This window comes from Balaenoptera musculus, chromosome 15, assembly GCF_009873245.2.
Source record: "Balaenoptera musculus isolate JJ_BM4_2016_0621 chromosome 15, mBalMus1.pri.v3, whole genome shotgun sequence".
Classification (NCBI taxonomy): Eukaryota; Metazoa; Chordata; class Mammalia; order Artiodactyla; family Balaenopteridae; genus Balaenoptera; species Balaenoptera musculus.
Window position 1 is genome coordinate 87,860,746 of NC_045799.1, and position 19,274 is coordinate 87,880,019.

General features: G+C 59.4%; 3 protein-coding genes across 3 annotated transcripts in view; 1 reads left to right on the forward strand and 2 right to left on the reverse strand.

The window, feature by feature from the left end:
• The window catches only part of C15H7orf50 (chromosome 15 C7orf50 homolog), a 96,217-nt gene that overhangs the window by 35,237 nt on the left and 41,706 nt on the right, over positions 1-19,274 (forward strand). The window lies entirely within an intron of this gene.
• On the reverse strand, positions 675-4,220 carry GPER1 (G protein-coupled estrogen receptor 1). The gene is made up of 2 exons (XM_036824541.1): positions 3,948-4,220; positions 675-2,055 (listed from the first exon to the last, which is right to left on the reverse strand). Exon 2 carries the CDS (start codon positions 1,784-1,786, stop codon positions 722-724), a length of 1,065 nt encoding a protein of 354 aa, XP_036680436.1. The 5' UTR covers positions 1,787-2,055; positions 3,948-4,220; the 3' UTR covers positions 675-721.
• On the reverse strand, positions 11,803-13,320 carry LOC118880708 (homeobox protein OTX2-like). Its single transcript, XM_036824547.1, is given in 2 exon segments — positions 11,803-12,836; positions 12,839-13,320. Coding segments are annotated over 2 exon segments (867 nt in total). The 5' UTR covers positions 13,278-13,320; the 3' UTR covers positions 11,803-12,408.

The window sequence follows — 19,274 nt, forward strand, 5'->3', positions numbered from 1 at the left end:
CTGGACATTCCCAGACTCATTAGGTTTTCTGTTTTACGTTTTGACGGGAGGGGTCTGCGTTGTCACCGTTGTTACCGCTGCGTTCACCCTGCCCTTCAGGAGGCGCCCGAGGCGTCCCTCCCCAGGCTGGCGGGCGGTGCGGGGCGCCCGGCGTCCTCCTGCTTAGCCGTGGCGCCCGGTACACACACGCACGCACACACGTGCACACACATGCACGCACGCACACCCACGCGCACGCACACCCACGCGCATGTGCACACATGCACGCACGCACACCCACGCGCACGCACTCACACGCACACACGCGCACACACACATGCACGCACACCCACACGCACGCGCTCACACGCACGCACACGCACACACACCCACGCGCGCGCACACCCGCGCACACACACACACACGCAGGCGCGGAAGGTGTTCCACCACCTTCAGTTCACGTCAGCTGCGTGAGTTCTGTTCCTCTAAAATGGCAAATTTCTGGCACGTCTGCTTTGAAACGAGGGTACTTCATTCCAGTGTCCCCCTCCTTCTCGCTCTCGTTGGCGGGTGTCAGAAGCGTCTGCCGCTGATCGAGCGTGTGCGGGGTCCGTGCCCCGTGCTCACGACCCAGATGGATGGACAGCTCTGTGTGTGAGTGACCAGCGGGAGGGCGCCCTAGGGCGGCGCGGGGCACGGCGTCTGGCCCTTCCCGCCCCCCCGCCCCGCCCCGCCCCGCCCCCTACACGGCGCTGCTGAACTTCACCTCGGCCTGCTCGGCGCTGTCCGGGACCACCGCCTTCAGGGCCGTGTGGCAGAAGCGGTTCAGGGCAGACAGGCCGGTCTTCTGCTCCAGGTAGAGCCGCAGCTTGTCTCGGAAGGTCTCCCCGAGGAAGCTGTAGACCAGGGGGTTGAGGCAGCTGTTGGAGAAGGCGGCCAGGTTGACCACGTGGCCGGCCAGCGGGTGCGCGTGGCGGGGGGACCGCTGGCAGGGCCCGGCCCCGGGCGGCGCACGCTGCAGCAGGTGCACGCTGATGAAGACGTTCTCGGGCAGCCAGCACACGAAGAAGACCAGGACCACGGCCAGGATCATGCGCAGCGCCTTCTGCCTCCGCGGGCGAAGGCCACGGTGCCGGTGCGCCGTCACCAGGACCCTGACGATGAGCGAGTAGCAGAGGCCGATGATGGCGAAGGGGACCACGAAGCCCAGCGTGACCTCCAGCCACTGCACCTCCCTGACGTCGGCGAAGCAGAAGCAGACGTCCTCGCTGTGCCGCAGGTGCACGGCGGTGAAGGGCACCAGGGTGGCGGACACGGAGGCCATCCAGATGAGGCCGCAGCTCAGCCGCGCGCGGGGCTTGGTGCGGAACGGGCCGCAGCGCATGGCCTTGGCCAGGGCCAGGTAGCGGTCGAAGCTCATCCAGGTGAGGAAGAAGACGCTGCTGTACATGTTGACCTGCAGGAAGAGCGACATGAAGGTGCAGAGCGCGGTGATGTCGTAGTACTGCTCGTCCAGGTTGAACACCTCGATCAGCGAGTCCGCCACCAGGATGAGGTCCGCGGCCGCCAGGTTGATGAAGTACAGGTCGGGGACGGTCATCTTCTCCCGGAAGCGGATATTCACCAGCAGGATCAGGAGGTTGCCCACGAAGCCGATGGGGAAGAGGAAGATGGTGTAGAGGCAGGAGAGGAAGAGTCCGATGGCGTACTGCTGCTGCTCCGAGAGCGCGGCCGAGCCGTTGGCCAGCGTGCGGGGCAGCTCGAGGCCGGTGGAGCAGCCGTTGCAGGCGCCCGGCGGCGTCTCCATGCCGGGGCCGGGCGCCCGGAGGGACAGCCGGGCTCTCAGGCTTTGCCGCAGGGCTCCCAGAAACCGGTTTTTAATGGGAGATCCATCTTGAGAAGGAAAGGTGCTGCCCTTGGAAGTGAGCCAGGCATCTGTAAAAGCGGAGCAGGTCCCAGGGGCACTTGTGCAACCGGAGGTGGAGGTCGGCGCCTGCGCTCTGGCCTGCGCTTCTGCCTGGCCTCTGGGTCTGCGGCTGTGTCCCCGCCACACCCGAGCCCCTCACTCCCGGGCACCTGGGGAAGCAAGAGCAGAGGATTCAAGCTCGGCAGCTCCAGGGCTTGCGGATGACGCGGGACGGGTGCAGCACACGAGCGCGCGGGGCGGGCCTGGACGTGTCCCCTCCGCTTGGAGGGCCGGCCAGCCCTGTGCTGGAGCAGGAGAGTCAAGCGCAGAACACGCCCCGTGTTCTCTCCCGAGGGCTCCCAGGGCCACTGGGTCTGAGTGGAGCCGACGGTGACTCGTGCTCAGGCCCGCCGGACGCAGCTCGGGAGGGAGCACGGCTGGATGTTCGCGTGGAAGCCTTAGGAGGGTTGTGGTCAGGAGACGAAATAGTTTTATTTTGGCGGCTGCTGAAAGAGAACTAAGACGGGAAGGGGAAAAGCAGCCTTTTCTGGAAGGGAGTGGGCCCAGCACGCTTGGTGAGAGGTGGAGCAGAGTCTTTTTTCTTACAATAATACAGATCAAAGAAATCTAGCATTTTTGGCTAACCCTAAGTTTGGGTGCCGAACACGGAACTGTTTTCAGAGCATGGAATGAGAGAACATGAGAAATAAAGGTGGTCATTGTTTTAGGAAATAAGATTTGAATTTTTTTCACTGTTTTGCCAAATGATTGTAAAACCGAATGAATTTCTCTACTGCTGTTTGCAACCTGGAAACGCTGCGACTTGGAGGCTGGGGAGAGCAACCCTCCCAGACCTCTGCTTCTGACCGTCTCGCCCCGGTGGCCGCTCACGTGCTTGGCCTGACACGGGCTCTGCTCAGCGCGCTCCCCAGAGGCTCTGCGGCGTTGACCTGGGCACCCTGGGCAGGGTCTGCGGTCTCGGGCATCGCGGCTGGGGAGGGGCAAGGTGGCCCCGGCTTTGTGGGGCAGCCCCGTCAGCAGGGCCGGGGCGGAGGAGCCTTAGTGACCGCCTTGGAGAGTTTCTGCCTCACCTGGGAGGTGGCCAGGGATCGTTTTCAAAGTTGCCAGAGCAGCAGGTGCTTACTGACCTATTGCTTGAAAACAGAGTTTCTAAAAAAAAGGAGGAAAGAGATGAATCGGGACCTTGGCGTCAGTTATTTTAAAAGGGTTCAATAACCTCTGCTTCACTGGGGTTGATAAACTGGATTTTACTAGTTGTGTTGTGTTCTTCATCTTTGGTAGGTAATCCCAATTTGAACCACATAAATGCCATTGTTCTCAGATTCCATCTGTGATGTTTAAAGCCTCTGTTTTTAAATTTCTCTGTAAAACTGCTCAGAGTACTGGTTTTGCTCTTTAAACGTAGGGATTTTGGAAAGTTTTGGACCGATTCTCAGGAAACTCCAAGGCGAGCAGAGCCCTTGAGACACACCTGCCCTCCCCTGTGGTCGTTAGGTGTTGGCCGTCACTTCTTCCCCGGGTAAATGGGTCTTTGATCCTTGAGCAATGCTGCTGTTTTCATGGTGGTCTGATGAAAAGATAAGCATGAACCTTACTGCTGACACACTTTCCTCATGAAAGTTGGCCACGAATTTACAAATAGAAAGGGGAGTATAAAACAGGTAGGTATCATTTTGTTTCAGATTGCCACTGCTGGTCCAGATCTAGAAAAATGAACCACATTTTTGTCAGATCTACGAGGTATGTTTTACATATTAAATTAATCTCGGGTTGGCGGGCGTCCTCATTGAGGGAGTGAGTGACGCGCCGCCGTCAGAGCCCTGGCGATCTTCTTGGAGTGAGAAAGATGCTTGTTGAACAAACCAGGACGGAGCGCAGCTAGCGTTGTTTTCAGCCAGCGTCAGGGAAGACCCTTCCTGCTGAGCCACCCTCACTGAAGGTGCCCAGTCTGTGCTGCACCCAGCCGGGACGTCCAGCCCCGTCTGCCCGGCCCGTCCCGGCGCTGACCCGAACACAGACCCAGAGCCTGGGTCGCGCTTACCTGCGCGGCTGCCGCTGGCCACCCGCGTGTGTCCTCTGAGCAGACCCGTCCCCCGTCCCTGGGAGGGCAGCTCCGCCAGCCTCCGGGATGCGCTCACGGCTGGGGGGCGGCAGCGACTCTGGACTTGGGGGTGGAATCGGGACCTTCGCGGGACGCTGGAGAGGAGCGTGGAGGCTCCGGAGCCCAGCCCGTTGTCCTTGGGCAGGCAGCCCGGTCGGTTGTCGGTTCGTTGGCCCCTGGCGGCCGCAGGCAGGCTTTATAGGCCCGCGGCTGGCGGGCGGGCACCTCCCACAGGTCCGGATGTAACCCCTTTTTTGCTGGGCCTTTTTCTCCCCCTCTGGCACTGAGCTCAGTCCCACCAAAGCGTCTTCAGGGAAGTTTCCAGTTGAACAGCTTTTTTTCACCCACTGATACAAACCTCTTTCTAAGTTTGAAGAGATTGTAAATGGGTCTTATCTTTTAGATAAAAATCTATCATCCTTTGTTGAAGCGTACATATTCTTGCTTGTTTTAGCAATGGACTGCCTTTAAAACTAAAACTAGATTTCTTAAGTTCGGAGAGTAGTATGTGAATTATACATAGAGAATTTCACCTAGGAGTTTCACAAGACACTTGTAGGAAGAAATGTAAACCCAACAAGTAGCAGGTATTTTCGGCAGGTGAGCTCAGAGTCGGGTAGATGCGTAGCCTCCGCTCCCCCTCCCTTTGCTCCCGAAGCCCCTGGAGGTGCCCGTCCTGCGGGTGTTGCCTAAGACCCCTCTTCCCGCCACGGCCCCCGCCCTCCCGCTGTGTGCCTGCCCTGGTGCCGGCAGGGCCGGCCTGACCCGACTTCCAGGGCCGACTGACCGTGCGCCCCGCCTGCCGGCGGATGGATGTCACCATCGGCCTGGAGAGGCTCGCACAGCCGCCGCAGGCGTCTCCGGACACGCTCAGCTCGGGGCCGAGAGCTCTGCAGGCCCTCCGTGCCCTGGCCGCCGGCGAGAGTTGCGTGGTTTTCATCAGCACTGCATTTTAATCCATCTCCTACCTTCCTCAGGGGGTCCCTTTTTTCACCTCTTTGGTGTTTGAAGCTGTGAGACTGAACTCCGCTGCAGTGGGAGCCCCCGCCTGGTGGGACGGGGGTGTGGGGCAAGGGCGGGCTCCCTGAGCCCCGGGGCCGGCGTGCCGGAGCCTTCTCCTCTGTTCCCAGCTGAGTGCACGTGAGCTTGAAGATGTTTTTTGAGCGATGCTGACTTAACATCCTTTCAGACACGTTTCCACAGAAGACAGTGTTGAATTTTTTATGGAAAAATACTAACGTTCAGGGTTCTTTCCAGCTGTGCTTCTAATAGGTTCGCTTTTTAAAGAATGGTGTGATCACATAAATGGGGCTGATTTGATTTTAGACCTGTCTCTGGCCAGCTGCACACGCAAGATGGCTTCAGCACTAGAAATGCTGGAGACGCCATCTTGAGAGCAGTGAGTCATGAGAAAGTACAGTTTCCCCTCGAGTTAAATAAACGACTAAAACACAACTTCAGACCCTGAAATAGCCGAGTCACGTCACTGAAGCACAGCCGCTCCCTCCTGGCGGGAGCCACGGCCTGCAGCCCCGCCTCTCGTCCGTGTGTCCCCGAACTCACCTGGGGCCGATGGTCCTGGGCCAAGTTGGGGCTGCTAGGCCACGGGCCCACTTTTCTCGTGGCCCCGGCTGGGTAAGTAATTGTCAACCCTCCTGCAGCTGGTCAGCGTGAGGGCCAGGCCACGGTGTTGGGGGGCGTCAGGCCACTGAACCCCAGTTGATGTTCACACGGGCAGGGCCCAAGAGGCCTCGTAGGCGTTTTCGTGAGGCTTGAAGCCCGTCTGTACACTTTGACATCCAGCCTTGAAAGAGCGCTTATTCCGCACTGGGCAGCGTGGCGCCCACCGTCTCGGAATCCTCCGTGAGCTCCCTGTGAGGTGAGGCGGTATCCCCGTTGTATTGATGGGAAAACCGAGCTCAGAAGGAATGTCACCAGGGCCTCGGAGCTGGGACTCGGCCCGCCTGAGGACCTCTGGGGCCGAGGTCCCCTCTCCTCGCCGGGAGCTTCCCACGTTGACCGTCGGCCTGACACGCGCTCTTCTTGGTGCGGAAGTGCAGTTCTCGGGATCGTCCTGTCCATCCCCGAGCCGGGTCAGCGGAGGGAACCTGATCCGATCAGCAGCTGGGTGGTGCCCCTCGCCCGCCCCTATCCCGCCTCACCCAGCGCTCTGCTCTGTGCGGGGCTGGGGGGCGGGGCGGGCCGGAAGCCGCGTCTGGCGCTCCCCTCGCTGGGCTCCTCGCGTCTCGACACAGCCGTCGTGCCCCTGTTGGTGTCGCGAGTCCCGGTCCCGCGCGTGCGCAAGTGCGTCTGCCCGACAGCTGCCGGCGTATCCGTGGCCCGGCCGTTTCCCGGAGGGCAGCCCCGTCGTGGGAAGGGTTTGCTGCTCCCCAGCCCCAGCGCAGGCGCCCATTGCTCGCACGGCCCCGCGGTATTTACGGTATTTACGACTCGAGGCAGCGGCCCAGGGCTCGGCTGGTGTTGACTCTCGGGCAGCTGGCTCCTCTGTGCCGTTGCCAGGAGCCTCCTGGACGTTTCCTTTTGGCCTTTGAGAAGGACATGCCGGCGGCGACGGGAACAGGGGTCTGCCCTGGGAGGGGCTGTCCCGTCCCTGGGGGTTCTGGGTGGAATGCTCTAGAAGGCCAGGCTGCAGGCCCAGGTCCTTGTCCCAGCCGCACGTTAGTGGCCCCAGCAGTGTCCTGGGAGGGGCGAGGAGCCCCAGGAGGTGGCTTCCCACCCCGTCAGTCCCGCTTTATCCCACACACCCTCTCCTGGAGTCAGGTGCCCCCCGCCGCCAGAGAGCTGTGTGTTTGCTTAGCTCTTGGTTGGCTCTGGAGCTCTTTCTCTGGCTCTGTGTGTCCTGACGGGGTGCCGGCTGCGGGCTGAGTGGACCAGAGCCGCGGGGACGGGGACGGGGGGCTGGGGACGGGGACGGGGACAGGGGGCCTCGACCTTCCAGTGGTCGGCCCCGCCCCCCTCCAGCCAGAGCAGCCCTTTGACCGTCTCGGGCTTTGTTTAAAGAAAGGCTCCTGCTGCTGAAAAGAAAGTTTGAGAGCCACCAGTTTACATTCTTGTGGCGGGTCCTAAGATGGTTCCTTTAGCCGACATACTTAGAAACACAGTGTGAGCAAGTCCTCCAGGCTCGGCCGCCGTTTCTTCAGGGAGCCCTGCGCACTCGGGGACTTGCTGTCGCCTCGTCTGGTTCTAAGACTGGCAAGCCGTTGGCGTCTGTTACTGTGAATTGATCGATTGAGGTCCTTTCCCTTCTGGCCTGCACTCCTGCCACAAACCATAGAAAACGGGATGGCCTCTAGGAAAGGGCTCTTCTCAGGCGCTGGCACCACAGGCTGAGCAGCGGGTGGGCCTGGAGGGAGGTGTGCTGCGGAGGCCGTGTGCCTGCCCCTGGGCCGGGAGGGGCCCTTCCCGGGCGCTGGGGGCACAAGGGCTGGGCACGGTCCTGGAGGGGAGGGGCCGGGTCTGGGTAGCAGCCCCTGGACTCTGGCTGAATCTGCCTGCGGGGCACGAGCGTCCCTGGAGCCACAGGCTGAACCCACCCCCGCCCCCCCGGCCCCCAGAGGCGGCCTGTTCTAGCCCCGCACCGTCTGTGAGCAGTCGTGACAGTGCGCGGAGACCCCAGGATGGACCCGCGTATTGAGGCTGCTCTGGACCCCGACTAACAGAGCCTGAGCACAGCTCTCCAGAGAAGCCTGCCCGTCCTCAGGTCATAGCCTGCCCGCCCGGGTAAACAGAGTCAGCACTCCGTGAGGACGACGGTGATACTGAAACACTCAACAAGGAAAACTTCACGTCCAGCATCTGGTGGTAAATGTGTCACACAAAGAAGCAGCCTTTCCACGTCGGCCCTGACGCTGCGTGTCCTGCTGATGGTCTGGGTGGGGGGCGGCTCACCCCTGACCCCCAGCTCTGTCCCCTGTGGGCATGCTGCACGGGGTCCGTGGTAGAGGTTTCATGAATATGTAAGTGACAGAGAAGTCGTAGATGTCATTATACACCTGTCTCAGCTGCGCGGCGGGCAGCACCCAGTGCGCCCCAGTGTAGAGGCTGTACCGGGGCCGTGGAGGTGTGTCAGTGCAGGTTCATCAGTCGTGACACCCGGAGAGGGACGGCTGTGCCTGTTTGGGGGCAGGAGATAAATGCGAAATTTAAAAATTCTTCGCATTTTTGTTGTGAATCTAAAAACTAAAAAAGCAAGGTCTTAATAAAAAAAAAAAAACGAAGCTGTCAAAGGTAGAGGTTTCATAAAGCCAGAAAGATGCCTTTCCTTTGCACGTCCCTGTTCTCTGCTCAACCAAGAAAACCGTGATGTAAATGCAGTAAGACTGATGGATGTAAGCTTTGGAATAAGACTAATTACCCTCCCTTGGATTTCTATGTTTCCCGTGTTACTCGCCTTTCTGCACATACTGTCGAATAGAACACATGAGGCTTTTGAAACAGCTTTTTGCCGGTCTATCCAGCGCTCCTGGTGACGGGCCCCCGCTGTCCGCCGGGTCACGGACAGCGTGACAGGTGTGCGACGGTCACCACAGGCTCACACCCATCGCCTTAGTGCTGGACAGCTGTGCCTGTGGGTGATGTCCTCAGACCCCCAGTGATGATACGTTAAAAAGACAAAACCAGCGTTTGTTCTTGGTGAGATCTGTGCGGCCCCCGCTTCCTGGCAGAGCTGGAGGTCAACCAGCCACGACCGTTTAGGGCCAGGGTATGACAAGCCCATAAAGTTATTTGAGTAATGTTTTTATCTTCAAGATTCCTTCCTTGCCCTTTGGTTGGGGTAGGGGAGAGATGTCGGCCAGCAGACAGGCTAGAACCTTCCACCTGGTCAGGTGTCAGCCCGCACTCACTCCCCACACCAGCCTTCAGGTGTGAGTATTGGTTTGGGCTAAGGTGTCATGCTTTTGCATAAACTGAGTTGAAAGCCAGAAAGCTCGTTTTCAGTAAGCACCTTCCGGACAGCCCGGCATCCCTGTTGGCTCTCAGCACGCCGCTCTGGGTTTCTGCAGGGCCGGGAGAGTCCCCCGCCGGCCTGTGTGGCTTATGTCCACGGGCAGGGGCTCCGACTTGAGCCCCTTCAGGGGGAAGCTGTTGCCGGCCTCCCCCACCTGCCCTCTGTCAGAGATGCTCCGACACTCAGCAGGGCCCAGCCGCACGGCTGTGGGGAGGAGGGCGGCCAGGAGCCTGCACAGCTCTCCCCAGGAAGGGCCAGCTCCGCGAGGTTCCCAAGCGGCTCGTCCCTGGGGGAGCCTCCGTCCCTCTGCAGCTCGAGCCTGGCCTGCTGGAGGAGAGCCTCGTGGTAGGGGAGGTGGAGGGCGATGGTGGTCAGGGCGACCGGAAGCCACCAGCTGAGCAGAGGCCGCGTCCCTCTGGGTAGGAGCTGCCCGCCTGGCCCGCTGGACGCCGGCTGCAGGACGAAGGCCAGGCTGTCAGCAGGTCTGCCTGACACAGCGTGGTTTCGCAGAGCTCCCCAGACGTGCCCAGCAGGGCCGCTGCCCCCGACGGCCACCAGGCCAGCCCCTGCGGACAGGACAGAGGGCGCCACGGCAGGAACGCGAATGGCATCGCCAGCTGCACGTCCTGCGTGTTGAGTAGCAGGTGTTGGACAGAAAGGAGAGGACGGCACAGCCCAGGTCGGCCGTGGCCAGGAAGTCTGGCCGGCCGATGGCCGCGAGTGACAGCATCATCGCCAGCAGGCCGGGGCTGCGAGGTCCAGCGGGTCGTCTTCTGGGCCGCCCAGCCTGGCGAGGCCCCGGAGGAAGGTGGTCAGGTTAAAGAGCCCACGGGGACAGAGCCGCGTAGCCAAGTGCACACCTGGACGCGACACCTTGCGCGGCTACGACGTCCTTGCTGGCTGTGGACACGCGTCGTGGGAGCCAGCTCTCACCAGGGGGACCTGGGCTGCCCTAAGTTAGGGACGCCCTGCGACCTCATTGAAAAGTTTTCTGGGTCCCACCCCGATTCCCGAGGAGGGTGGGCGGCCATGGGAATTGGTGGATCCCGGGCAGGTTCAAGCTGGGTCCCACTGGAGCAGGGTGGGGTACAAGAACCCCCATGACCCCCCCTCCCCCAGGACCCCCCTCCACCTCCCTCGGTGCTGATGGAGCGCATTCTGAGACCCACTATAGCGTGTGCGCCGCAGAAGGGTTCGGTGCAAGGTTTCCAGGATGGGGTTCGAGGCTCTCCATTTCCAGCCGGTCGGTGCATCCTGCGGGTCTCATCGGGGCCTCTGCCCTCATGGAGCAAACGAACAGCCAGAGTCCACGTTGCTTGAAGGCAGGGTGTCACCGCCTTTGGACCCAGAGAAGTTCTGACCAGTTCTGGCCTCTCCCTGGGGAAGGGGGCTCTGCTCAGGCCTGAGTCCTGGAGGGAGGGCTTGAAGTTACAGTGCCCGCGGGCTCAGCCTTCCCGGCCTGGAAATCATTTTGTTTCCACGTACATGTCTCCCATCCGCAAACTTTAACTAAATTGATGAGGCGGGGAGAGAGCGCTGCTGTGGTTCAGAGGAAACTGAAGGCGACGAGCTGGAAACCGTTTCCACAGAACGCTGGCGGTGGGCCGGCTCCAACCACGGGAAGGGCCGTGGCCCGGCTGCAGGTGCTGCGTGACTCGGCACAGGCCCTGCGTTTGCAACGGCGTTCTCAGGCACACTGGCTGCCTGACGGCAGTCTCTGCATCCGTGGGTTCGCTGTGGCCCTCCTCCTTGCTGTCTCTAGCACACGCGTGTGCCTGCACACACATGCCTGTACACGTGTGTGCGGCGCTGATGCCCTGCCTGAACGCCGCTTGGTGTGCTGCCTTTGTTTCGACCCGCAGAGAGCACTGCCCGCGTCCTCACCCTGCTCGCCACCCCACGCGCAGGCAGGCGTCTGGGCCCTGGAGCCGCTCGTTCCCAGGTGTGTGTGTGGCTTCCTCCGTCCGAGAGACACGGTGGACAGTGACGTTTTCCACGTGGCGGTGCTTAACGCCGTGAGCGATTGCCAGGATGCTGGGTGACGTCAAAATGAAGATTGGTGACCAGACTGAGAGGAAATGAGTTGGCCTGTCTCTTTAATTAAGGCAAATTGGAAAAAAGATCTCGTGAACATCGACCCCAGGTCGGAGGACGGCATCAGGCTGTCCTGGTGTCCGATCTCCACGGCGGCCGGCGTTTCAGGCCCCTTCGGGCGTGCGCCTTGGTCCCTGCTGGTGGTGTGGGGTCAGGGCCACGCAGCTGTGGCCGTCAGCTGTCACCTGGCCTGGTGGCCGGGCAGGGGGAGGGTGTGTGTCCGAACCTGGCCCCAGCGTGCCTCCTGGGCTTCCCTCCAAGGCCGGGGCCTTCCTCGGGTGAGGGGAACCCCAGTTTTTGTGTGTGTGTGTGTGCTAGAACCATTTTAATATGATTATACATATCTGCCAAATCCAGGAAGAAAGGTTTATGCATATATAACTTTTCCAGTTAACATCTGCAAGCATAAACAACGATGATCTCAGTTTATAAATTCATCAGGGTCAGAGCAATTGACCAATGTCTCTTTACTGCTAGGCTTACCAACAGCAAATTACAGATGAATTAGTGTCCTTTTGTTTCTCTTCTCTCACTCCTTGTCCAGAGACATTTTGTTGTAAAGTTTCAGTGCAGCTCACCTCCAGCCAAAGGTAATCTTTTTAGATAAGTACTCAGTTGCTCTGAATTTGCTTATAATTATAACCCATTTAATCACAGAAGAACCCCTGCAGAGGTGGAGTTCAAGTTTGCATACAATAACAGGAGATCACAGTTTTGAAGTCTAGTACAGATTAAAAACCACAGATGTACCATTTATATAAGACACACACTGATTGTCTCTTAAACTACATATTGACTCCTTATGAACATTATTTTTGAAATAAAGTAGTGCATCTAGGACAATCAGTCGCACAATTCACACAGCCCTGAAAAGTTTTTCAGTGCCAGCGACCAGTTGGTCATGAAACATGAGTGAGCTTGAGACACTGTCCATTCCTAAGATTCAACCAAGGATTGGCTGAGACGTTGGAACACCTCTGCTTAAGAAGACGATGTCCTTCCCTCCTTTCCCCTCACAATTTAGTTTTGTTTGTTTATTTTTGGTGGTATTTGGTTGCACGTGGCTAGAATGCTTTCGATCACTTTGCGAATCAGTAAAACCAATGATCTAAAACTATGATAGGATCTTAAGTATCAAATGGTTTGTCCATTTCAGGTAGCTGGTTGGCAGGCCCCTCTAAGGCCTTTCATCTTTCCTTCTATGCCTCCCGCGACATCGATCAGAAGATGAGTCTGAGCGTCATGCCATCTAACTCTTTTAACCAAGGCCTGGCTAACACTGGAACGTCCAGCTCAGTATATTTAAAAATCATCCACAAAAAGAGGTTCTGCAGGTCCTCACAAAACCTGGAATTTCCACGAAGATGTCTGATCTTTATAATCCAAGCAGTCAGCATTGAAGTTAAGCTTGCAGGAGGCAGTTTGGTCCTTATAATCCAAGCAATCAGTGGTTGAGTTAAAACGCAAGCTTGAAGCTCCACATCCCTGGGTGGAAAGAGAAGCTGGGGACTGATTGAGATGGCTGGTGACTGCATTGGTACCCATGGGACTGAGTGTGGTCCCTGGTCCAGGAAGCTGGTGATGCATAGGGGTCAAATAAGATCCACCGTCCACGCCCCCAAAGTAGGAAGTTGAGCCAGCATATCCTTGACTATAACCTGAAGCCTGAGTATAGGTCATGGGATAGGACCTCTGCATGCAGGAAGAGGAGGTGAACAAGGGATCTGACGGTGGGGAGATGGAAGCTGGGCTCCAGACAGACACCGAGCACTGCTGCTGGAAATGGCTGGGCCTGAGGTGCTAGAGCGGGGAGGGAATTGGCCACTTGTTCCACTCTCTGAACTCACTTCCCGAGCAGGAGACGTCCTCTTTCTGGCAGGTCTCACTTTGTTTTGACCTCCATTCTGCTGTTGCTGCTGCTGTTGGCGGCACTTAGCTCTTCGATTCTTAAACCGCACCTGTACCCTGGACTCGGGCAAGATGGTTTTCAGCGCCGTCTCCTCCCGCATGAAGACATCTGGGTATCGGGTCTTAGCAAATAACGCTTCCAGCACATATAGCTGCGCCCGGGTGAATGTCGTCCTCTCCCGCCGCTGTTTCCGAGGGGTGGCCGGGTAGCCTACCGAGGGGTGCAGCAAGTCCATGCCCGAAGTGGTCAGACTCAGCCCATTGACTGCGTAAGGCGGTTGCTTAAGATAAGACATCATGCTAAGGTTGTTTGGAGGCGCAAAGTCGGCCCAAATCCGGGGGACCCAGCCGGAAGGTCTCGCTTCACCTGGGGTGGACAGATTCAGAGTCCTGGTGGGTGGGTTTGGAGCGGTGGAGCTAAGGCAAAGCAAAGAAACAAACAGAGGTGCTGGTTTACCGCTTCGGAGGATGCAGCTCTTCCACGTTCCACCACTAACTTAAGAAGAGCGAACCCCAGCTTTACCGCATCGTCTTTCTTTCCCCCACGCCGTGGGCTCTCTGGCGGGGGGCCGTGGACGTGGGGTCCGCAGACGGGAGTTGGTGTCCTGGCGTGGCCGCGGCTTGTTGCGCCTGGGCCACCTGGACTCTCGGGCCCTGGCCTCCCCATCTGCACGGCGGACACCCGAAGAGCCTCTTCCTAGGCTGGGTAAGCTTCGCGGACGGGAAGACCAGGCAGATCCCCTTGCCAGGGGTGGGCGCTGGATGCGCTGGCTTCCCCGGCCGGCCGGCCCACAGGGCGGGGCTCCGTTCCCTCTCCTCCCCAGGCACGTGAGCAGAGGGTAGAGTTCGAGGCTTCACGTACTGTGCAGACCCAGATGGCTGCCCACACCTTCCTTCGCTTTCAGAATCCGGCCCGGGGGCGAGGTGTCCTGGCGGGTGGGACCTGGGACCTGGCTCCCTGAGCCCCTGGTCTTGGGGGGCCCGCCTGGTGCAGCACGGTGGGTCTAGGGGCTCCGAGCACTCCTCCCAGCGGGGCCCCGGCACACACCTGGCCGAGCGACAGCCGCCTCGCCAGCCGGGCTGACCAGCTGTCCTCGGCTCCATTTCTGGGTGTACTTGGGAAGATAACATGAAACGCTGGAGACGTTTTCTCAGGAAACTGTCCACGGTTCCGTCCCACCCAGCCATTCCCACCCCCTTGTAGCCTGGGATCCACTGTAGCCTTGAGGGTCTCCCCTCCCCTTCACCCCCAAAGAGAAGTGGGGACAGGGCACAGAGAGGGGTGGATGAGCTCTCAGGAGTCGGGGCGCCCACCACGGGCAGGCACGCTGGTAGCGCTTTCTGCATAGATTTGCTCCGAGCTGGCGGTGGTCCGCACGAGGCGGTGCAGGCGTGATCCCGCCTTACGGCTGAGCTGTGAGTCAGAGCGATGACGCGGGGGTCGCTGGTGGCGTCCAGCCCTGCGCCTGGACTGCCGGACCCGGGGGCCGGAGGGTGTGTCAGGACGTGCCCACGTGAGGTCTGTCGTCGGGGGGCGCCCGGCCTGTGAGCGCAACCCACGCCAGGTGCCTGGCATCCTGGTGCCGGTCCTCGGCGGTCGGCGTCTGGCCTGGCCAGGTGGGGCCTGCTCTCAGCAGCCCCGCGATGCGGCCCGAGCAGGATTCGCCGTGTGGACGGACCACGGCTGCTTGGAGTGACGCTGGGTCGTTTATGGGTTTGGGCTCTACGAGCAGAGCTGCCATCAGAATTTGGGGGTGGGTTTTCACTTGAGCGTAAGTGTCCTTTCCCCGGTGAGCGCCTGAGGGTGGGCTCGTGGGTTCGCAGGGGAAGCGTCTGAGGCACGTGACGCCGCCAGCATTCTCCCACGTGGCCGGCCACCCGCCCTCCTGCCGGGAGCCTCCCTTGGAGGCTCTTACGTGAGGCTTGGAATTTCCCGGGAAGACGGGCCCCCGGTTTGTTCTGGTGCTAATTTCAGACCACGGGCCAGGGCTTCTGAGGCCCTTCCCTCAGCCTTGCAAAAGGGTCACCAAGGTCCAGCCCCGGGGTCCCCGGGAGCGCCCGCGGCCCGAGCCCGGAGGATGCCGTGCCCTCCGTGGCAGCTCTCGGCCGCCGCCCCCGACACAGTCCTGAGAGGGTCTACGAAGCGGGCCTCGCCCACCAGGATTGCCTGGGTCAGAGGGTGGGGAGACGAGCCCGTCCCAGTGGTGGGGGTCCGTGCGGGGTTTGGGTGGTCCTGTGTCTACACGGAGCGGGCCCCACGTCCGGCGGGAGTGCTGCCGAGCCCCTCGGTGCTCTGTGTGCTCCTACACGGTTCCGCAGACGTCTCAGGGGGTACGTAGCTACGGTAGCGCGGTGACCGTCGTTTACTAACCACCCCCTCTGTGGACACTGGCTTCTGAATCTTTGCCGTCGTGGGTGCTTTTGGGTCCTGAGTGTGAACCTGTGCAGTCAGGGCCGCCCCGGTGGTTCTGTGCGTCCTCAGCTTGCCTGGACGGGGCACGGCCTCTGCCAGGCTCTCCTGCGAGCGCTTGTCACCACGCTGCCCTGTGGTCCCGTCTGACTCGGATGCTGACCTCTTGGGAACTGTCGTCTTGGGCTGCGTCTTCTGAAGGGCCGCAGCACGCTGACTTGTAACCCTGAAGGCACATGAGACGTGACCGCCCCACACCCTTCGTGTCAGCCTGCTGGTGGGGGGGCGGGAGGGGCACGTGGCTCTCTAGCCCTTTCCACTCGGCCAGTCGCTCCCTGCCTCGTGCCCACCGGCAGGACCCGGCCTTTTCGGGCCTTCCTGGCTGCGTACGTGTCCGCTCCAGTCCCCGTGCTACGCGGACCGGGGGCCGAGGGGCCGGGTGTGGCAGCGTGGCTGACGCTGCACGCGGACCCCCGGTCCCTCCCGGGTCCTGCCTGGCGTGGGGGCCCTGGCTCACAAGGTGGCGACTTCCTGCTGCTTCTCCCTCCTCCTTCCTTCCCTCTGAGTGTCTGCAGAGACTTTTAATTCCACGCTCACTGTCTTTTTTACGCTCAGATAGTCCCAAGCGAGGCTGAGGGGAGCCCCTGGCAGTCAGCTCCCGGTCCTGTTGACACGACCCATTCATCTTCTAGCTCTTTCTTGCTTTCTGGTGAAGAGAGATGCCCGGGGCCACGTCTCTAAGGAACCCTGACCCTTCGAGTGACCCTCTGTAGATTTGGAAACTTCCTGTGTGCACAGGTGACGGGCAGTCCCCGCGGGTCTGGCAGCTGGCCGTCGTGAGCAGGCCCCTTCCCGTTCCACCACTCGCTGTTGCCTCTTTCTTGATAAAAAGTTTTTCTAAAAAAACCCAGCATTTTTTACAAGTCCACGTTATCTGACTGCTTTGCTTTCTCTTTACCTTCCTGCTGTGTCTCGGCCCCGGCGTGCAGTGCTCTGCGTTAGTGACCCGACTGCTGGAGGTCAGAGATTGGGCATGAAGTCCAGTGTCGGGCTTCCCCCGTGAAAGCCGGGCCCCATGGGCTCGGTGCCGCCGGGGGCTGTGTGTGTGCGTGTGCGTGTGCATGCGGAGCGGCACCGCATGGGCTGAGCTCACCTCCTCTGCTGTGAGGGCGTGTCTTGTAAAAGCAGGATTTGCTGTGAGTTCTGAGAGCCCGAGGCTCCTGGGCTAGAGCATCCGCACAGCCCGGCTTCTGAAGGAAACTCGGGACGCGGGACGGGGCCTCCTCCTCGGGGGTCAGCGCGTCACGCTGTTAGGAGCTGCCCGGGGCCAGTCCCGCAGGCCCGCCCGCGCGGAGAGTGAAGGGCCGCGGCGGCCACTGGAGGGCGCCCCGCGAACACGCCTGCTCGGAGGCTGGCGGTCGGTCACCCAGCCGCCCGTTATCCTGCTTAGAACCTAAAAGCGCAGTCAGTCCATCGGAGTCCTGCCTCGTGGGCTCACGTGCTGGTGAGGCCGGGCGGTTTTGCAGTGGCCCTGCCCCCTCTCCCCGTGGAACAGCTGAGAAACCCACAGGCGTGAAGGAAGCGCTGGGTTCTCGGTGTCCAGGGCGAGGAGTGTTGACAGATGGCACAGCCGTGCGAGCAGCCCTGGCCTCGCGGGAGCCCTGAGCGAGGCCAGTGGGTGTCTGTCCCCTTGGGAGCGTTGTGTGCGTGACGTGCAGAGCGGGAGTGAGGTGCTCTGTCACCGTCTGTACCGTGGCTCTGGCCCCGCAGTGACGCAGGCATGTGGGACCCGACCGCCGCTGGCCCCGTGGACGCACCACGGGCCCTCGGACGGCTCGGCGGCTGACCCACGTAGGGCTTACGGGCCCCCGTGGCCACGGGTGTCCAGACCCACGTGGTGCAGGGTCAGCTGTGCAGAGGACAGAGGAGCCCCGGAGTAACTGAAGAGGCTGGGGTTCACGTCATGACAGGAAAAACCTGTTTTTGTGATACTTTCTGCTGTTTGCCGACATGTCACACACCCCTGGGAATACACACATAAGAATTCAGAAATTGGCTAATAACGATCAAATACTTTAATCTTCAAACCTGTGGGTCTTCTTCAGCAGTTTCCTCTTTCTCAGACACATATGCAGCAATTCAGGCCATCTGGGTGGATGTAACAGGTTAGAAATGAGAAAGCCCCCAAATTTCCCAACTGATTTTAAATTCAAGAACTTGATGTGTAGTTTAACTTCTTAATGACTTATTCCTGGTTTATCCTTTGTCAAGTGCCTTTTTTTTTTTAATTTATTTATTTTTGGCTGTGTTGGGTCTTTGTTGCTGTGCACGGGCTTTCTCTAGTTGCAGCGATTGGGGGCTGCTCTTCGTTGCAGTGCGTGCGCTTCTCATCGCACCGGCTTCTCTTGTTGCAGAGCACGGGCTCTAGGTGCGTGGGCTTCAGTAGTTGAGGGCATGCAGGCTCAGTAGTTGTGGCACGTGGGCTCAGTAGTTGTGGCTCACAGGCTCAGTAGCTGTGGCGCATGGGCTTAGTTGCTCCACGGCATGTGGGATCTTCCTGGACCAGGGCTCAAACCCATGTCCCCTGCATTGGCAGGCGGATTCTTAACCACTGCGCCACCAGGGAAGCCCCTCAAGTGCTTTTTATAAAGGAACAAATGTTTGATATCTTGATATATCTGCCACAATTAGCAGAAAACCCAGTTTCGTACAATAAATTTTATAACCTTCATGAAATAAATTCAAGGTTAAACTCACCTTTTGGGATCGTAAATAATGAAGCATGGCAAGGTAGGTGAGCTTTTGTCTATTGACAAAAATAAGATCGTTAACTTTAAAATCGTAGTCAAGAAGTGTCCGTAGCAGAATTAACGACCTTAGAACATAAACTGGAAAACTTCTGGTATCTTGCAAATGCATTTGAAGAATATAGGATTGGTCAGTTAAGAAAACAGGATTGAGGGGACTTCCCTGCTGGTCCAGTGGTTAGGATTCTGCTTCCACTGCAGGGGGCACGGGTTCGATCCCTGGTCAGGGCACTAAGATCCCACATGCCGTGTGGCCAAAATAAATAAATTAATTAAAACACACAGAGAGATTAAAAAAAAAAGGATTGAGTGTACCATTCACCTTGGCTTTTTCCAAGTAGTTGCTCCTTCTCTTCTAAATGGCTCGAGTCTATGGCCATACCACCCCGAACCCAAAAATCAAAACGGCTCAAAAATTCACTGCATTTTCTGGCAATGTGGCAGGAGTACTGGGAATCAAACCAAACATACTGGGACAGCAGGAAGTGACCGAGGTGAATTCCGCGTGAGATCGTCAAGCAAATGTCCACAGAAAGTAGGCTCTGTGTCGTGGCACCAGCGGCCGAGGCGAAGGTGGGCTTGTTCCTTGAGGTGCGGGGGCCCTAGGGGGGGACCCAAGATGCGGCAGGAGCAGCAGAGGGGCCTGCACCTGAGACCCCAGTATGTCCCTCTGTCACGTCTCGGGGCCCTCTGTGACCAGTAGAGGTGGACGCCGGGACGGGGGAGGGACAGAAACGCGCGGCTGCCGCCGTCTGACACCTCCCCACCCAGGAGGCACCCCGAGACTGGACAGCTTGCAACCAAAGCCACTGAGAAACTGATAAGAAATAAAGTGATTTCAGGCCCCCCGTGCTGTTTGGGGAAGACCAGCTGGGCTGAGCGGTGCAGGACTGCAGGCAGAGATCTGGGCGCTGGGGGTTTACCTTTTCCCAGGAGCCCTGGGAGCAAAGAGCTGAAAGGGAGGCGGGGGGAGGGGCTGCCGTACCTGCCGGGACCCTGCGGGGCGCCCTCAGCACAGCCCACTGCGATCCGTCATCGTCATCGTCATCTTCATCTTCATCGTTGATGGTTGGGGCAGC